The sequence below is a fragment of the Pleurodeles waltl genome, chromosome 1_2 (assembly GCF_031143425.1).
Source record: "Pleurodeles waltl isolate 20211129_DDA chromosome 1_2, aPleWal1.hap1.20221129, whole genome shotgun sequence".
NCBI classification, from domain to species: Eukaryota; Metazoa; Chordata; class Amphibia; order Caudata; family Salamandridae; genus Pleurodeles; species Pleurodeles waltl.
The window spans coordinates 702485439-702502155 of NC_090437.1; the positions used below are offsets into that span (position 1 = coordinate 702485439).

At 41.9% G+C, this 16717-nt stretch overlaps 1 protein-coding gene across 1 annotated transcript in view; it reads left to right on the top strand.

Moving 5' to 3' along the window:
- Positions 1-15526, top strand: part of ERCC8 (ERCC excision repair 8, CSA ubiquitin ligase complex subunit) — a 55662-nt gene extending 40136 nt beyond the window's left edge. The window contains exon 2 of the mRNA XM_069242680.1: positions 13501-15526. Within this exon, the coding sequence (XP_069098781.1) occupies positions 13970-15169 (1200 nt within the window). The 5' untranslated portion in view covers positions 13501-13969 and the 3' untranslated portion in view covers positions 15170-15526. The remainder of the gene's footprint in view (positions 1-13500) is intronic.
- The last annotated feature ends 1191 nt before the right edge of the window (positions 15527-16717 follow it).

Here is a 16717-nt window from a genome sequence, read left to right on the forward strand (position 1 = left end):
GGCAAACAGTAGCAGGTCATAGAGCTGGTTTCCATAATGGAGACTCGTAGAGTTTCTGAGTTGGCCAGGTTCTGTTCAATAAGTAGCACCACTTTATGCCAACAAAATAGCTATAATAGACTTGAAAGCAAAATGGACATTACATTATTTTTTTGTGGTACAAATCATCTATGCTTCTTTTATTAATCTATGTATCATCTGCATGCAAAAAACATTCTGCTGCGTATTCCAACAGTGCTATGCTAGAGCTCACATAAAAAAATGAAAGAGTAAAGTGGAGGTGCAAGAACCTTGAAAGACTCCCACTTGTCCTTCAAGGGGACTATAATTTTGTAAATAATATTTGGTACCCAATACTTTTGGCAGACGATATTCAGTATTCTGTTACCATGCTAGCAAGAGTTGTCTTGTTAATGCTTCATGTTAGTTGATTGTTGCTGAAAGCTGGTCGTTGCAGGAGGCTGCTGTCACTGCAAGGAGGAGGCCCCACTGGAGCTTCACGTTGGTGGGTGTTGCAGGTGGTCCTTTATCAGCACGAAGAAGTCACTTTGCGGTTGTGATGACCATAAAGCTTCTGTACCTTCACCTTTTCTTCAGGAGGAGATCTCGTTGATGCCAGCCAGGGGTCCAGGACCTGGGCTATGGGGGCACCTCTTTGGGACTAGGACTCACTCTAGCAGAGGCCATCAGCAGGGCACCTGACAGCATCCCCAACTTTAAATTCTTGCAAAACATCGAGACAAAACACACATTGATAAAGCCAAAAGGCCAGTGACACACCTATTGACTTTGCCAATGCTTGTTTTTCCTGGAATAGAAGTAGAGGTATACATAGCATTTTCTGTGGAGCAGGCTACAAGAACCTAACAAAGTAATGGTTAATGAGCACTTAATGGGTAAATGAAACCTGACTTGTCAAAAATGAGAAGAAACGTGTGTGTTTGACTTTAGGGCATCGCACAACTTTAAAATCTACAAATAATTGAGTATATTCAACATGTACATCCAACATCCCCTTTCTAGTGCTGCATTTTCATAATATCCATTTTCTCTGTCCTTTTGTTTCCTACGTTTTGTAATATGCATTTAGGGGCATTTTGAAAGAGGAAGAATTTCGTTTCGTGGATTCCATTTTTATTATACATTGGAGTGTTCATTTTAAAAGGGCAGGGAGCTGTTTGCCGAGAGATGTCATTTCAAGTATTACACTTGTTTTTTTATTTCAGCTCTGACAGAAGTATTTGCTTCTATTCTGTTCATCTTGAAAGACCTCTTTTATATTCCTAAATTATATAGCTCCATACATGAACGTGTACTGAAAGGATTTTGTGCATCTGCAATTTCTGACTTCCAGGCTGATTAATGTTTTAATGGCTTCCAGTTCTTTTTATTCACTTCTATATATACTTGAATATGCTGCAACTGTCTGTCTCAGCAATACATATGTCTGTCTGACTAGAATTCTACCAGTGCAGAAAATGGGGGGGAACCAAGTTGGATTCCAGATATGGTAGCTGGATCTGGGATCCAAGCCAGCCCCAGTGATATGCTGCATTTTTCTCAGTGCAACTATCTAACACACATTCATCTGTGCCCGCATGTTGCCAGCTTTTTGTTCAAAGCATCAACCTACTGGGAGAGAGGGGAGTTCATTATTTTCACTTCCAGGGGGTGGGGCAAAACATAGGAATCAATTAGAAGGCCTTCTGTTGGAGTCTTATGCTACCTAGGAACTATCTGAAGTTTAATATCTAGAGCCTAACACTCAGCTTGTTGTCATTTCATAAAAATAAATGCTTTTTTAGAAGGCTTGTATCGCTGTAGATACATTTGAAGGCTGTTGTCTTTGAGATTCTCTGTTTCATAGAGAAGATTGAAACTTCAACTCATGGTATCGTAAGCTGAAAACTTCTTAAGTTGAATATAAATGTGTGTACCAATCTCCCTTCTTAAAGTTCACCTTGCCAAATGCCAGGGAGGCTTTTGCCCGATTTTTCTGCGATCCCGGTTGTTTTTAATAAATATATTTTCATTAATCAAGCAGGATTGGTAAAGCGCAACTAATCCCCATTGAGGGTATCCATGCACTTGCAGGTCTCAGTGGCTTATTCCCAGAGCCAGGTCTTGAGGGCTGTATGGAATTCCGGATTAGAGGTGATGGTCCGGAGATGGGTGAGGAGGCTGTTCCAGGTTTTTGCTGCTATGTGGGTGAAGGCACACTTCTGCTTCAGTGGATGCATGGGGATTAGGCAAGCAATGGGGCGGCATCTTTTTAATGGTTAGTGGAAATTCAGGTGGTGGTTAATGTAGGTGGGTCCTTGGTTGTGTAGAGCTTTGAGTGCATGGGTCAAAAGCTTAAATACACACCTCTCCTGCACGAAGAGCCAGTGGAGTTGTCTGAGGTCTGCTGTGATGAGGGATCGTCAGGTAAGGTCAAGGATGAGTCTGGCTGCAGCATTCTGTATGTTCTGAAGTCTTTGTAGGAGTTGAGGCGATTCCTATGTTGAGGGTGTTGCAATAGTCTAGTCAACTGGTGATGAGGGCCTCTGTCATAGTGTGTCTCATGTGCAGGATAGCCACTTGAAGATCTTAAGTAGCATGCGCAGAGTGAAGAAGCAGGTGTTAATTTGTGATTACATGGTGAGCCTGTTGTCAACAACATTTTGCATACTCAAAGCAGAGAACTGAAGTATCTTCAACACTAGTGTGGACTGCATAACGCATTAGCTGATTTAATATACTGTTCTAATCAAAATTAATATGGCAGCATAAAGAATTTTTGAATGGTTAGAAGGTTAAACCAAAGGAAGAGGACCCAATCAGAAGGTTTAAGTTCCTCAATTATGTTGTGGACAATCATCTACTGCATACATTACAAGTCTTTCCTTGCATTAATAAGTACCTCTCTAATATTTTGCTTAAATATCTTAGCAACCTTTTGGAGGCGAAATGTATCCTTGTAATTTCCCCTGTATCTGAGAGGGTATATCGTAGAAAACTTTGTACAAAATAAGTCTGAAAAAACTGTTAAGAAACATATCCAATGTGTATTGAAGCACAGGGACTCAAGATAATTTTGAGAAGTCTCTCATTCATCAATAGAGAAATACACACTCCGCTTGTGAGCATATATATCTTTAAATGTGCATGCCTTCCTTTGAAAGTCACATCGCATTTGCTTAGACCTTTGTTGAACAATTAAGTATGATGGTGAGGCGAGACCGAGTCCGACTTAATGCCTAGACCAGAATCCAGCACTTCAATTGAAAACAACAATGGGCCTGGGTTAGTCACTTTCTTTTCTCTGCACAATAAACCTCTTTCACTGCCATGACCATTTCTTTAATTTTCCCACACTCCCCCATTAAACCCACACTTCAAAATTAAGTTATTGTTGCTCATCTCTTCCTGGCACTGCCCTTTAGCAAAGTCCACTTTGCAAAGTCCCCTTTGCATCTGCAAACTGTGCCACTATATGAAAAGCATTTCCACACCTACAACATGTTAATTTCTTATTATTTGCCGCTCTTTGTTTGAAACTTTAGTGAGGAGGATTATACAATAGCAGCATTAGGTATTTAAAAACCTTTCACACTTATACGTTGGGTTTAACTGTTTGAAGAGCATGAGATAAGTATGTCTTCTTTCTCCCATATCATTTGCTTTGGTAATGGAGCCACTGAAAGCAGTGAATAGATATACACAATGGAGAAATAAGAATAAGGAATGCTGTGCAGGGAAAGCTGTCTGTGCTCAAGGTCTACCCAAGTAAGTTAAATTTACCCTCCCTTGGACGATTGGCAGGAGTGAATAAAGGTATTCTTCTAACTCTAGGGTTGAAATTGTAACCAGGTGGCTTAAAATATTTAGAAATCAGGATTGCCTCCTTTGATTTATCTTAACATAAGCAAGAAATGCTTTAAAAGAGGTGAGAAAGTCAGTCTTATTTGTGGTTTCCTCCTCCCACTATCTACGATGAGATGAATAGTTGTGGCTAAGATGATTATCTTATTGTGCTATCTGTATGCATTTCATGGCATCTTCTGCCTGCTCCTAGACAAATATTTAAGGAGTGAAGCAGTTATTGTTCATTTCTCTGATCTGGGCGTGAAAGAGCACCATAGGGTATGACAGAATACATTGAAATTACCCTACGAGAAAGGCTTGGGTCTCCCAGATTTATAATGCTATGATTTGGTAGTTCAGATGCAACACCTAGTGTTCTGGCTGGAGCAAACCATCAGCCAGAAGAACAGTCTTCTATCTGAATGCCAAGATGTAAAATTGATTCATGGGTTTTGGAAATTCCTAGTTGAACACATGGCTAGAATTTGGAAGTGGACCGTGGGTAGTATTCCGAAAAATACTCCATCCCATGCTGGTGAACCTGTACAAGTGTCTTCAGAAATCCAAATCAAAGACAGGAACCATCCACTATAGTAAACCAAGAAAGATTTATTTAGCGGGACATGGAGATGACTGACTCCAAAGCCAAATGTCCAAATTGCAGAACTAAAACATAATCCCTTATTCTTGCAAACCACAAGGGGTGGTCCCATTAATTATCCAATCAGAATTGAGTACATCATCATTTCTTGACAATCACAAGCTTACATATCACCCGTCCAACTATCTCAGGCAAGATTTCATAAGATTTATGTATAATATCCAATAAAAGGACAGAGCAATACTGCATTACAAGCAAATACATAGTAATAATCACGTGTTCCCTGAAATATCAGTTGGGGAATTTTCGAGATTGGGAAATATGTTAGCCAGTAGCAGGTGTCTTAATTCAATACTAGAACATTAATGCTGAGCTAGCTTGCTATGGTATATCATGAGTGCTGCCTCTTGAGCAAGCCTTGCATCATGTTGCGTCCCAAGCTTATACATATAAAATGTGGAAAACAAGTATTCATGATGCTCTTCAACAACAGGCAGTGTTATCATTCAGTTTCACAGGACTGAACAAAGCACAAATTGATTCTATATCATGCAAAAAAAAAATGGGATTCCACATTCTGCGCTCTTATACTCAGTGACACCTTACACCAATTCCTCCAGTGGAAATGCCTCCCCCATGCTTTCAAGCTTGGAAGTATCATCCCTTATACGGTGTTCCCTTTTTCCTTTCAAGTCACAACACAGGGGAGGACCTGTCCTACTGCAGCAATTGGTGATGAGTATGCTAATGCACGTGGGGCATACCTGTATAAGCACAAACACTGTTATTAAACCTACAATCCCTATTATAATTACTTCCAACAGCCATGATCCCCAGTTGCTCAGCCACACTCCCAGTGTTTCCCAGATGCCATATGTGTGTATCCCTTCTGCCTCCCCTTGGACCTTCTTTATTTTTCCTATGGCCTTATTGATATTATTGCTGTTATCTGGTATGTACGCACAACATGTTTGGTGTATCACCTGACATGCCTTGCCTTTCTTGGCCCGGAGAATGTTTAACGCAATCCGGTCCTGGATTACTAGAGCCCTCACAGCAGTCAATTCTTCTGTTATGTTTCCAAGGGCTGCTGCTGTGGAATCCACCATTTTTCTATTAATCCTACCAGTTGGTATATTCTAGATGTGGAGAACACAACTCTTACCAGTGGTGACATGACCCCCATAACCTTTAGGACAGTATCCAGGTAGGTGTTCTTTTCCTCCGATTCTTGGAACTGGCCAAGTGACCTATTAATGACAAATTAGCAACGTGGGTCATTCGAGCAAACACCAATGAGGGGTAACAGATACCATACATATAAGGCTTTTTGAAAAATAGTGGTTCAAAGAGCAAAGGCCAAGGGGACATGGTTGATTAAAGGAGGATATGTTATGATGAGGGATTTATATTATCAGGAACGTTTTCTCGTATTCCTGCAGGCTCAAAAGAGGTTTGGGGTATCTGCAGGTCATTTTTTCATGTGTGCCAGCTTTGTGGTATGATCAGGGCTGGTAGGAATTATTTTCCAGTATGATTTCCTGAATCAGGTATTCTCTCAGAATTTATCAGATTGCAATAGGGAGATGATATTTTTCCTCGGGTTGCATAGCAATTTGGGGAGAGTGACAAAAGACCTCCCTATAAAGATTCAATAAAATAATGACTTAACACATCCTCAAACTGATTCAAAATGGGATATAGTGTTTACCTGTACTACAGATTGTACAAGCAATGCCCAGTTAAAACTCACACAATGGAAATATTCAGTTACGGTGTGTTATATATCTAAAATAATCCATAGAATATACCCATGCAGGCTAAAATGTTTTTCCCAGTGTAGATGACTTTGGGCAACATTTTCAGGAGGAAAGGGGAAGGCGGTGGTGGTGACCACATGTCAGCCGGGGGAGATAAAGTACAATGTACACTACATCATTGTATCTTCGAGTTATACACAAACCACAGAAAGAAACAACAAAAAAAAGAGTTGTGGTACTATGTATAGGTCTACACAAGAGACATATCACAATACATTGTTTGCAACTCACTAGTTCAAACTTTGAGAAACAGGTGACAGATGTAGAGCAATGGCTGTAGCTGAGGAACACAGAATGGCCTTGGTAAGCACGGATGATAAGTTATTTGAAGATCTTAAAGAATGGACTAGCGTCTGGCAGGAGTAGACTGGAGACCCTGTAGAGCTCTCTTCCCGGTAATGGTAGTTTGAAAATGTAACTACCTTACCAGATTCGACCAATGTCTACTGCAGCATTGTGAGATTCTACATATAAGATGTATGTTCTCTACTTTGGAACACAATGCTCAATATTGTTGAAGAAGCATTCCATCTTTCTTACTACCCTGTTTAGTGATTTCCCACAGCTCTTCACATTTTACCCATCCTCCTTTCATTCATTTCTTTATTCACAGATTTCACACAGGTAACTTTTTTTTAGCTCTTCAGCTTACTATTAAGTCAAGAGTACCTATTATCCAAAACATACTGAATTATCTTACTATTGGTATAGACCATTAACTATTTCCTTAATATTTAATCTAAACTCACCTTGAACCTAAGCATGAAATCTATACATATTTAAAACTATGCTAAGGTGTGAGGATTAAAAAATCTTTCTAGTCCTGCTGCATCCACCCATCTTCTCCCACTACAGGAACAGCTGTCGGCAGCATTGTAAAAAACAAAACAAAAAAACTCTTAATACTCTAATAACAGACAATGCAAAAAGATGCTCTTTCTTCATTCCATTGGCATCTTCTCTGCACCTGTGGCAATCACATATGCTAGACACTCCTCCTTCCATCTCTCCTAAGGTATAGAGGCTCAGCTTTATATTGTAAACAGTCTTTAGTGGCTTGTCAGCTTGTTTCTATATCCTGGAGAAATGTGCACACCAAATTAACTCTGTATGTCATGTAAGGTATCAAAAGACAAACATGTCAACAACATGTGACTTGAGAATTACAGGACAAAGTAAACTGCACAATTTGTGTGCATATCTAAAAACAGTACAGTCTGGTTATCTCTAAGAGTAGCTGAAAGCCTGCTCATTTGCACAAGGATGTCCATCGTTGAAGGAATAACCTAAATAACAGATTGAGTTAATGCGAAAAAGCATCTACATATAATAAAGATCCAGTATTTTGCATGCATATAGCAGTCTGACTAAACAAATACTGGTGCAGGGAGAAGGGTGTCCCATTTCTACATGCATACGTGGTGCAGCCTCAAAATGCATCAGCAGTGGGTTATATCATGTTTTGAGATCCTTCTTACAGTGTCACAAAAGTGACCAGAAAGATGAATGCTGTAATATAAATCAATAAGAATTACTTAGGGTTCCTTTACTTTATTGCAGTCACCGCACAAGTGCCCAGAGACGCAGGACAGCCAGGAAAAAAAATAGACATAGAGGCCCTTGTCCGTTGTGCACAAATATATCACTTTACAGTTAGCAAAGATAATGGAGCATGCACTGCAATACAGTTTGGTGGGCAAATAAGTGTCTACCTTACGAAAACAAGGTTCACCCACTACAGTTTTAGCTCTGACTTGGAGACACACCTCTCCACCCAGACTTATCACTGCAGCCAACAGGGATGCCACACCAAACAGAAACCTCCCAGGCAGCTGAGAGACAATGTCTACAACCGCAAACGCACAGTACTTGATCAGAGGTGGCTGTTCTTGTAAATCAACAAAGGCCTTATGAATGCTCACATGTGAACAATGATAGAGAGTCCTCCCCTTAGACAGATAAACCCTCCTCATTTATGGTGAGGGTACCATAGAGAATGTCACCAACATTTATTGTCAATTTTTCTAAGATGATATATCTGTACTAACATAATACATATACTTTTATATAACCGTTTTCAGATAAATGCTCCTCACATGCACATAAAAGAAAGCATCGCAAACATTCATTACTCTGCTAACGTAATTTATTGAAAGCCTGCAAGCCCCAATGCCTTTTGACACAAGTCTTTCTCTATAAGAAGTAACAACAAAATGTACTTTTAAAACCTATATTTTGCTCAGTACAATCATGTTCTGTAGCAGTATGTGGTTTATGGTTCCCTCCCTTTCATTCTGTCACCACTGTAGAAAGCCAACATTCCGGTTTTTCAATCAATCAGTCATTTTTAAAGTGCAGCACTGTCACCCCTAGGGGTCTCTAGATGCTGGGGTGCTGTGTCTCCGACAAACAGCTACCATGGAGGGTGCAGTTCAGAGGTGGATGGGCAGTTCGTTCAAAGCCTTGGTGGCGATGTAGGAAAAGGCTTGGCCCCTGCTGTGGCTGCGCTGGATGTGGGGTGTGTGAAGGGGAGTAAGAGAGGAGGAGCAGAGGTTTTCTGCTGATAGTTGGAAGTTAAGTTGCTTGTTGATATAGGACGGTCCTTGATCGTGTAGGGCTTTGTAGGCATGCATGAGAATATTGAACTGCCATCTCTTCCGGATGGGGAGCCAGTAGAGATTTCTGAGGTGAGGGGGTGATGTGGACCCGCTTGGGGAAGTCCTGGATGAGTCCGGCTGCAGCATTCTGTATGGTCTGATGTGTTCTGAGGAGCTGGGTGGAGATGCCAGCGTAAAGGGCGTTGCCCGAGGCGATTGGTGACGAGGACCTGGGTGACTATCTTTCTGGTGTTGACCGGGCGCAATCCGAAGATTCTGCGGAGCATACAAAGGACGTAGCAGCAGAAGGCAGCAATTGCATTGATTTGCCATTTCATTGTCAGCTCATTGTCGAGGATGATGCCTTGGTTCCGTGCATGGTCAGTTGGTGTCATGTGGTACCAAGTTGTGTGGGCCACCAGCTGTGGTTCCAGTCGGAGGTATTCTTCCCAAAGATCAGTACTTCTGTCTTTTCAGAGTTGAGTTTGAGGCAGTTGCCTCTCATCAAGTCTGCTATGTTGATCGTGGCATCGTGAAAGCAGGTTTTTTGCATTGGAGGGATCTTCGGTGAGCACCAGGATTAGTTGACTGTCATCTGCATAGGAGATTGTGTTGAGTCTTTGGGATCTGATGACATCTGTGAGCGGGTGGTCATGTTGACGTTGAACAGGGTGTGGCTGAGGGATGATCTTTGGGGTACGCCGCACATAATGTTCTTGAGTTCCGAGGTGAAAGGAGGCAGCCAGATACCCAGTGTGCATCCAGTGAAGAACGAGGTGATACAATTGAGTTCATTTTGCTGTATGCCAATGCTATGGAACCTGTTGATGAGGATGTGGTGGTAGACAGTGTCTAATGCAGCAAAGAGGTCGAAGGCCACAGTCTCTCCGTGGTCAAGGAGAGTTCTGATTACGTTTGTGGCTGCAGTAAGTGAGGTCTCGGTACTGTGGTTGACAGGGAATCCAGGTTGCGAGGCGTCCGGTAGGTGGTTGTGTTCCAGGTATTCGGTGATCTGTTGGTTGATGGCTTTATTGAGTATTTTAAACAGGTCTGGGAGCAGGGAGATGAGACGGTAATTTTTTTAGATAGCTGGGGTCTGCGGACGGTTTCTTTAGGAGGGGTCTGACCTCCATGTGTTTCCATCCATTCAGGAAGGCTGCTGTGGAGATGGAGATGTTGATGATGCTGCTGAGTTTTGTGCTGATGGGGTTGGATCTGAGGTTGAAGAGGTGGTGGGGGCTAGGGTCGGTGGGCGTCCTGCCCAGAGTGGATGGAGAACATCATGGCTGTGGTGTTCTGAGTGGTGAACGGAGACCAGGTCGTGATTATTCGGCTGGTGAGCGCTGGCTGGTTGAGGTTGTTGAAGCTGAGAGAGGTGGGTTGGTGGTCGAAATTGTTGTACATGGTAGCAGTCTTGTTGTGGAAGTATTACAAATGGGAGTTGCAGAGCTCTTGGGGGAGGGGGGATTCTGTGGCTGTCGGGTTCGTTAGTAGAGTCTGAACCTTTTTCTGCCACCCCTGCTATGGAATCCTTTGAGTTCTTGCTGGGCTGGCCTACTGACTCCCTCTTTAATCATGGGCATGCCGGCCACCATACTGCTGACTAAAACAACTTTAGGGCCTTTCTTTGTAATAGTTATAAAACAGAATTCATGGGGCTAAATTTGTCTTATCTGTATTGCTTCTATTTGCAGAGCTATAAGAAGCCCACAAATTGTATTTATCCTTTCATAGATTAATCCTAAATATTTTACATATTTTTGGGGCTGTGGGCATTGATTTCAGTACTGGATTCTGTCAATTTTCATTGTCTTTTTTAAATATAACTTTCATATTGTTCTTCTAATAATATAGTTCTTTTATAGAAAAATCAAAAGGACAGGTTGTGGTCCTTAAACTGAATACGTATTGCCTGAATGCAAAAAATATGGCATTAAAGTTCACCATTTGCTTCTGTTTCCTTCCGTGAGCCACTCTGAGTGGTCCGCTAATAACAGTTTTGTTGTAAATAATTTGAAACAAATTTTAAAAGATGCTGTAGAACACTGTGCAGTACCTATTCCACATGTAGAGAAATTTTGTACTACACCTGCTCATACTAGTGTGTAATTCAACTTTAAAATATAATCTTTTAACTTTACAACCCTAACATGATTTGGTTTGCCAGTCCTAGATAACAATATCCAACAGCTCCCAAAGAAGAACGTGAACTCTAAACTTTTCACATAAGGGTTGAGTTGGGGTAAAAAAAGGCTCCCTACATGGATCTAGAGAGTGTATGCCACTGCATAAAATTACTCATAGAAGATGTTTTTGAACCCCACCCAGCCCACACGTTGATCTGAGCCTATTTGCTGATATCATGCTGTGCTATGGAGTGAAACACATAGCAGGACTCTGTGTTCAGAGGGGTACACCATGCACACTGTCCTTTTAGGGAGAGTTGCTGCCATCGTCCCACAGCGCGCTAGAGGGCTAACAGTGATGGTAGTTAAATGATTTATGCTGCAGGGCAGGCGTTTTGACCTGTAATCAGCTAGGCAGAGGAGCCTCCGGGCTTCCTGTGTTCTTTAAAAAACTTTTTGCCAGTCCCTTACAACCAGGTTCTACTCCAAGTGGCATCTAAGATGGACAGTCAGAGGGAGCTGAGACAGCTGATGTGAATTGGAGGATTATTTCACACATTCCAGAGATCTTTGTAGTAGACCAGACTGGAGAGTGTTTAGGAAGTGAGGAATTGGTCCCTTTGAAATTAGGGTGTTGTCTCCTACCTTTCATGTCCTTTGTTCTCTGAAAGGACTGGGTTTATAGGTAATCTCGATGGGGTAGCCCCACATATATATTTTGTGACCTTATTTTGGGGCTTTCCTAACAGAAGACTCTCAGCTATACCCCGCCTTCCTGCTCACACCTTCAACAAAGATCATTACTGGCCCTATATGCATGGAAATAGCGAAACTGTAGAGATGCCCTGGACTGGTCATAGTATGCATCTTCTGCAATACACAAAGTCTGTCTGCAACTTGAGTGTAAAGATGAATCAGGAACTTTCTGTCAGTACACCAGGGAATTCAAAGCAGTGGAGGAGCCCAGAGGAATCCATAAAGCTCCAGGGTTGGAGTAGCAACATCAAGCCTTGTACTGATCGACTTTACTACTCTGTGATTCATGTGCTAAAGGGGTGTGCTTGTTGACCTGGTTTGGGTCTAATAGTAGGGTTAAGCCCCATGACACCATTGGTACACGCCTCTAATTTACCCTAAATATGCCCAGTAACCCCTGGTTGCCCTAGGACTCCTGAAAAAAGGCCCTGCTCCTTTTAATTTTCAAAATAATGTTTGTTACTTGTTTTTGTATTATCTACTGTTCCGTTGCCAACCTAATACAGAATCTAAGCTCTTTAAATCAGTAATTAGGTTGTTCATAGATTCAAAAATGATACCTGCTGCAGACCATCTTGAGCATTCTGAGTGACCAAAAAGGGAAAACAATTGCCTGATTTGAAAGTGGGCCTTAGTGGGTAGAGTTCTTTTTGTTTGTTATCGGTGTGTTTGTGTTCTGATGCTAGAATCTGACATGGTCGGAGTTGAGGTTTGTTCCTTGAACCTTAGCCATTTACAAGCAAATATAGATGTTTTATATTTAATCTCATGGATATATTTTGTCTACTGGATAGTAACAGACGAGCCCAATTTTCAGTTTCTGGCAATCATTTAATGGTTAATCAGTTTCTGAAGACTTTCTTGCTCAAGACTGGCTGTCAGTTAATTGCCATAGTCACGAAATTTGATGCTGTTCACGCCATCTCAGTCTAGTTCGTTGTAGTCCTGTTGATCTACATCTAGGTACATTCTGCACCCTTTGTTATATATTAAATAATTTTTGAGTGACCTAAGTAAGAGTTTTCTGCAATATTCATGAAGAACTCCAAGTTGTGGTTTAATCATTCCTACTTGTTGAGTTCAAGTCCTGAAATTTAAGAGTATCTGACTCGGGGTAGATTTCTCACAAAAAACTCCTGAATGCAAATGCTTTTAGCCTTTATGTAAGCTTTATGCAAAAATGATGCTTTAAAGTAGAATATTGGTATCATTCTATGGTATATCTTTCAAAAATATACCCAATTTGACTTGTACATACTTTACTGTTAAGACCACAGTGGTTAATCCTGGGCTAGGGAGAGAATGGCCTCGACAACAGCCTTGATGTTCTGTGCTCATGACTGCATCGGTAAGCTCCCTTAACTAAAACAGCCATGATGAAGGCAGTTCCTATTGGTAGCAAACTGATGAAAATGGTACTAAAATGCTCCACCTAGGTCGCACACAGTGATCAAACTTTTTTGTCATGTAAATTACTATTTAGCGTGTTTTCCAGGAAGATTAAAGAGCAGATCCCGCCTCTATATCACCACCTCTCTGAACTAGAAAGTGCTAAATTATTATCTTCATGGCAGCATATGGTAGCATCGCACAACAGAAAAGAAATATGAAAATCTGCCAAAATTGTTTAAGATACGTATGGAAATTATATAGGTTCCCGATTGCTATAATCCCAAGGATTATAACAATGGTATCCTTGAGGGGTGAGTTTGAAGGACAGCATTTTCTTTAACACTTTCTCTTTTTCCCCTTAGGACATGGAAGATGTGAAGAGCAGCCCTAAAGAAAGAATCACAAAACAAGATTCAACCTCAAAAGTGGTTTCGTGCATTATCCCTTCGATGGAGCCCCAGAATATCCTCGCTTTATGAATTTGGTTCTTAAACATGGAAAGCTTCCATTAGAGTTGCTGTCTTTGTATTGAACATTGATGCCTGCCTGTTATGTTCATGGAAGTCATTGCGTGGTGTACTGGCCATTTCTTTTAACCAAAATAGTGGTATGGAAAGAAAAAAACGATTGGTTTCATCACAATCGATAGTTTGGGATTTGATGTATTTAATCCGGGGAAGTCGCTGGATTTTCTGAGTCCCGTTGGCAACATGAAGCAGGTTGTTGTTACGTTGCGTCCTTCGTGATGCACTCAACTTCGTTTGATTTAAACTGAGAAATTTCACTGAAATATTCTTGCTCCACTGAGTGCTTCAGTATCAGTGTTAAAGGATGCTGAGCTCCATTTCTGCTCGCCGTTATGGCATTGATGACCCTCTGCGTCTGAGGCGAGCTGAGACAACGAGGCGAGTGCTGAGCTTGGAGCTAAACAAAGACCGCGATGTGGAGCGAATCCATGGAAGTGGTGTGAACACACTAGATATCGAACCTGTTGAACAAAGGTACATGTTGTCCGGGGGTTCAGATGGGGTCATTGTACTCTACGACCTGGCAAATTTTAGCAGAAAGCCCTATTACACTTGCAAGTCAGTGTGCACTGTGGGTAGGAGTCACCCTGATGTACACAAATTCAGTGTGGAAACAGTTCAGTGGTATCCCCATGACACCGGTATCTTCACATCAAGCTCCTTTGATAAAACACTGAAAATATGGGACACAAACACATTGCAGCCTGCAGATGTCTTTCATTTCGATGGGACAGTGTATTGCCATCACATGTCTCCAATAGCGACTAAGCACTGCTTGATAGCTGTTGGCAGCAAGAGCCCAAAAGTGCAGCTGTGTGACATGAAGTCTGGCTCATGCTCTCACATTCTGCAGGGCCACAGAGGCGAAGTGCTTTCTGTGTCTTGGTCCCCACGCTATGAATATGTCTTGGCAACAGCAAGTGCTGACAGCAAAGTCAAACTGTGGGACGTACGCAGAGCATCAGGGTGCCTTATTACTCTCGATCAACACAATGGCGAAAAGTCGAAAGCTTCATCAGAGGCTGCGAATACAGCCCACAACGGAAGGGTGAACGGACTGTGCTTTACGAGTGATGGGCTTCACCTCTTGACCACTGGCACTGATGACCGGATGAGACTCTGGAACAGCGCTTCTGGGGAGAACACTCTTGTGAATTATGGTAAGATCTGTAACGAAACTATGAAAGGACTTAAATTCACTGTCTCCTCGGGCTGCAGCCCAGAGTTTGTGTTTGTCCCATACAGCACCACCATTGCGGTGTACACCCTTTACTCAGGTGAGCTCGTCACCATGCTGAGGGGACATTATAGCAACGTGGACTGTTGTGTCTTTCAGTCTAATTTCCAGGAGCTTTACAGCGGAAGCAAAGACTGCAATGTGCTTGCTTGGGTGCCAGCATTGCGAGAGCCTGTACCCGATGAGGATTCGGAGACGTCTGGGCCACATGCGCATGTGAACCCTGCTTTTGAAGACGCTTGGAGTAGTAGTGATGAAGAAGGGTGAAGTGTAATTTGACAATCGTTGTACCAACTGCCTTTGAGGATCAGGAATGACATGGGGCACTGCCACGTGGTCACTTATTGTGAAATGTGCTGGTAGCACTAAGGCGAAACAGTGCCTTCTTGGTCAGCCCAGAGTATACAAACAGCTAAAAACAAATGTGTGGGCGAACACCAAAAATATATTTTGAGGAGAATAGAACCCACTGCCTGTGGATGTGCCTGAAGAGCAGGGTTTTCAATTTGGGACTGCTTTTCATACAATTCAGAAAAATGAAACACTTTGAGTATTCTATGTTATTGCTTTAAAATACTTTGAAGTTTCAAACTTAGTGACCTTTCAATAAACTCCTGAATTAAAGTTTTCTTTGAACGTGTGCGTATGAACCAGCCAACACTTTCGTGTTTAATTAAAACAAACTGGTATTGAGGTAAGTGATTTATGGCTATGACAAGCGGCTTGGCAGTCATCCTTTAAAAAAAAAGAAGAAACAGTACCTAATGTTTTGCTTTTCAGCCAACTCTGCTCCTCCTTTGCTCTGTGAATTGGGATCACCAGGAGATTAATGCTACAGGGAAAGGTAAAATGAGAAGAAAGCCTTTTCTGATAAACACAAGATGTGATTTCATTGTGGAATCGAAAATAAACCAAAACATTACATGGCTCAGCCTCCTATCCCAGCATTGGGCTTTAGAGGGCGGATGAAATTACAGACGTTTAAGGTAATCACAGTGATAGCAAAAAGAAACAGTCACATGAGGAAGTAGGTTAATAGAAATGTATTGCTCAAAAGATGTGTTCTTAAAGTGTACATCTGCTGGAGAAAGCTGGATACAATAGGTGGAAGAAACAATACAGGATGGATGGTGGGTTCTTTCTATTTTAACTGTTGCATTGATTTGTCAGTTGCAGAGCTATTTTGGAAAGGTCGTTGCTCCCAGAAGCCGAAAATGTATTTGAATGAGATATTATGTAGGTGCTTCATACAAGCCATGATTTTACCTAACAAGACTGGTTCAAATTGCCGGCTCAATATCTCTTCCCTCAGACTTTCTGCTTCTTACCTTTAGATGACAGGCAGGGAGGTCCTATATCCGCCCAAACGGGTTGTTGAAAGCTCCAGCATGCTTCACCAAACATACAGTACATTAGGAGATCATTTAGATAGGGTGAACGGACGGTCCCGGTTTGTGGGGAAGTGTCCGAGACATTTCTCAAAATTAAAGAAATGTCCTGGTCTTTGGGTAGTGCCCGGGTTATTTAATTAAATGTCCCGGGTTCAGTAGTGTGTGGCTTGAGCATGCACAGTGGGGTAAAATAGTTGTGCGCGTGCTCACTTTTCACTACTGGTAAAGTTGCGGCGGGAGGTCACTTAGGTTAGTGTTGTAGTGGGAAGGGAAATCCTATAAAGAGAAACATTTATTCTCTGGATTTCCCTTCTCTTTCTACAATGCAGCAACAAAGTTGTTGTGCCAGCCATTGGAAGAAGAGCACAACCCTGCTCTGCTCACAGGAGTCGGAGACCACCGCCTGCAGCAAGATCCAGCCAGC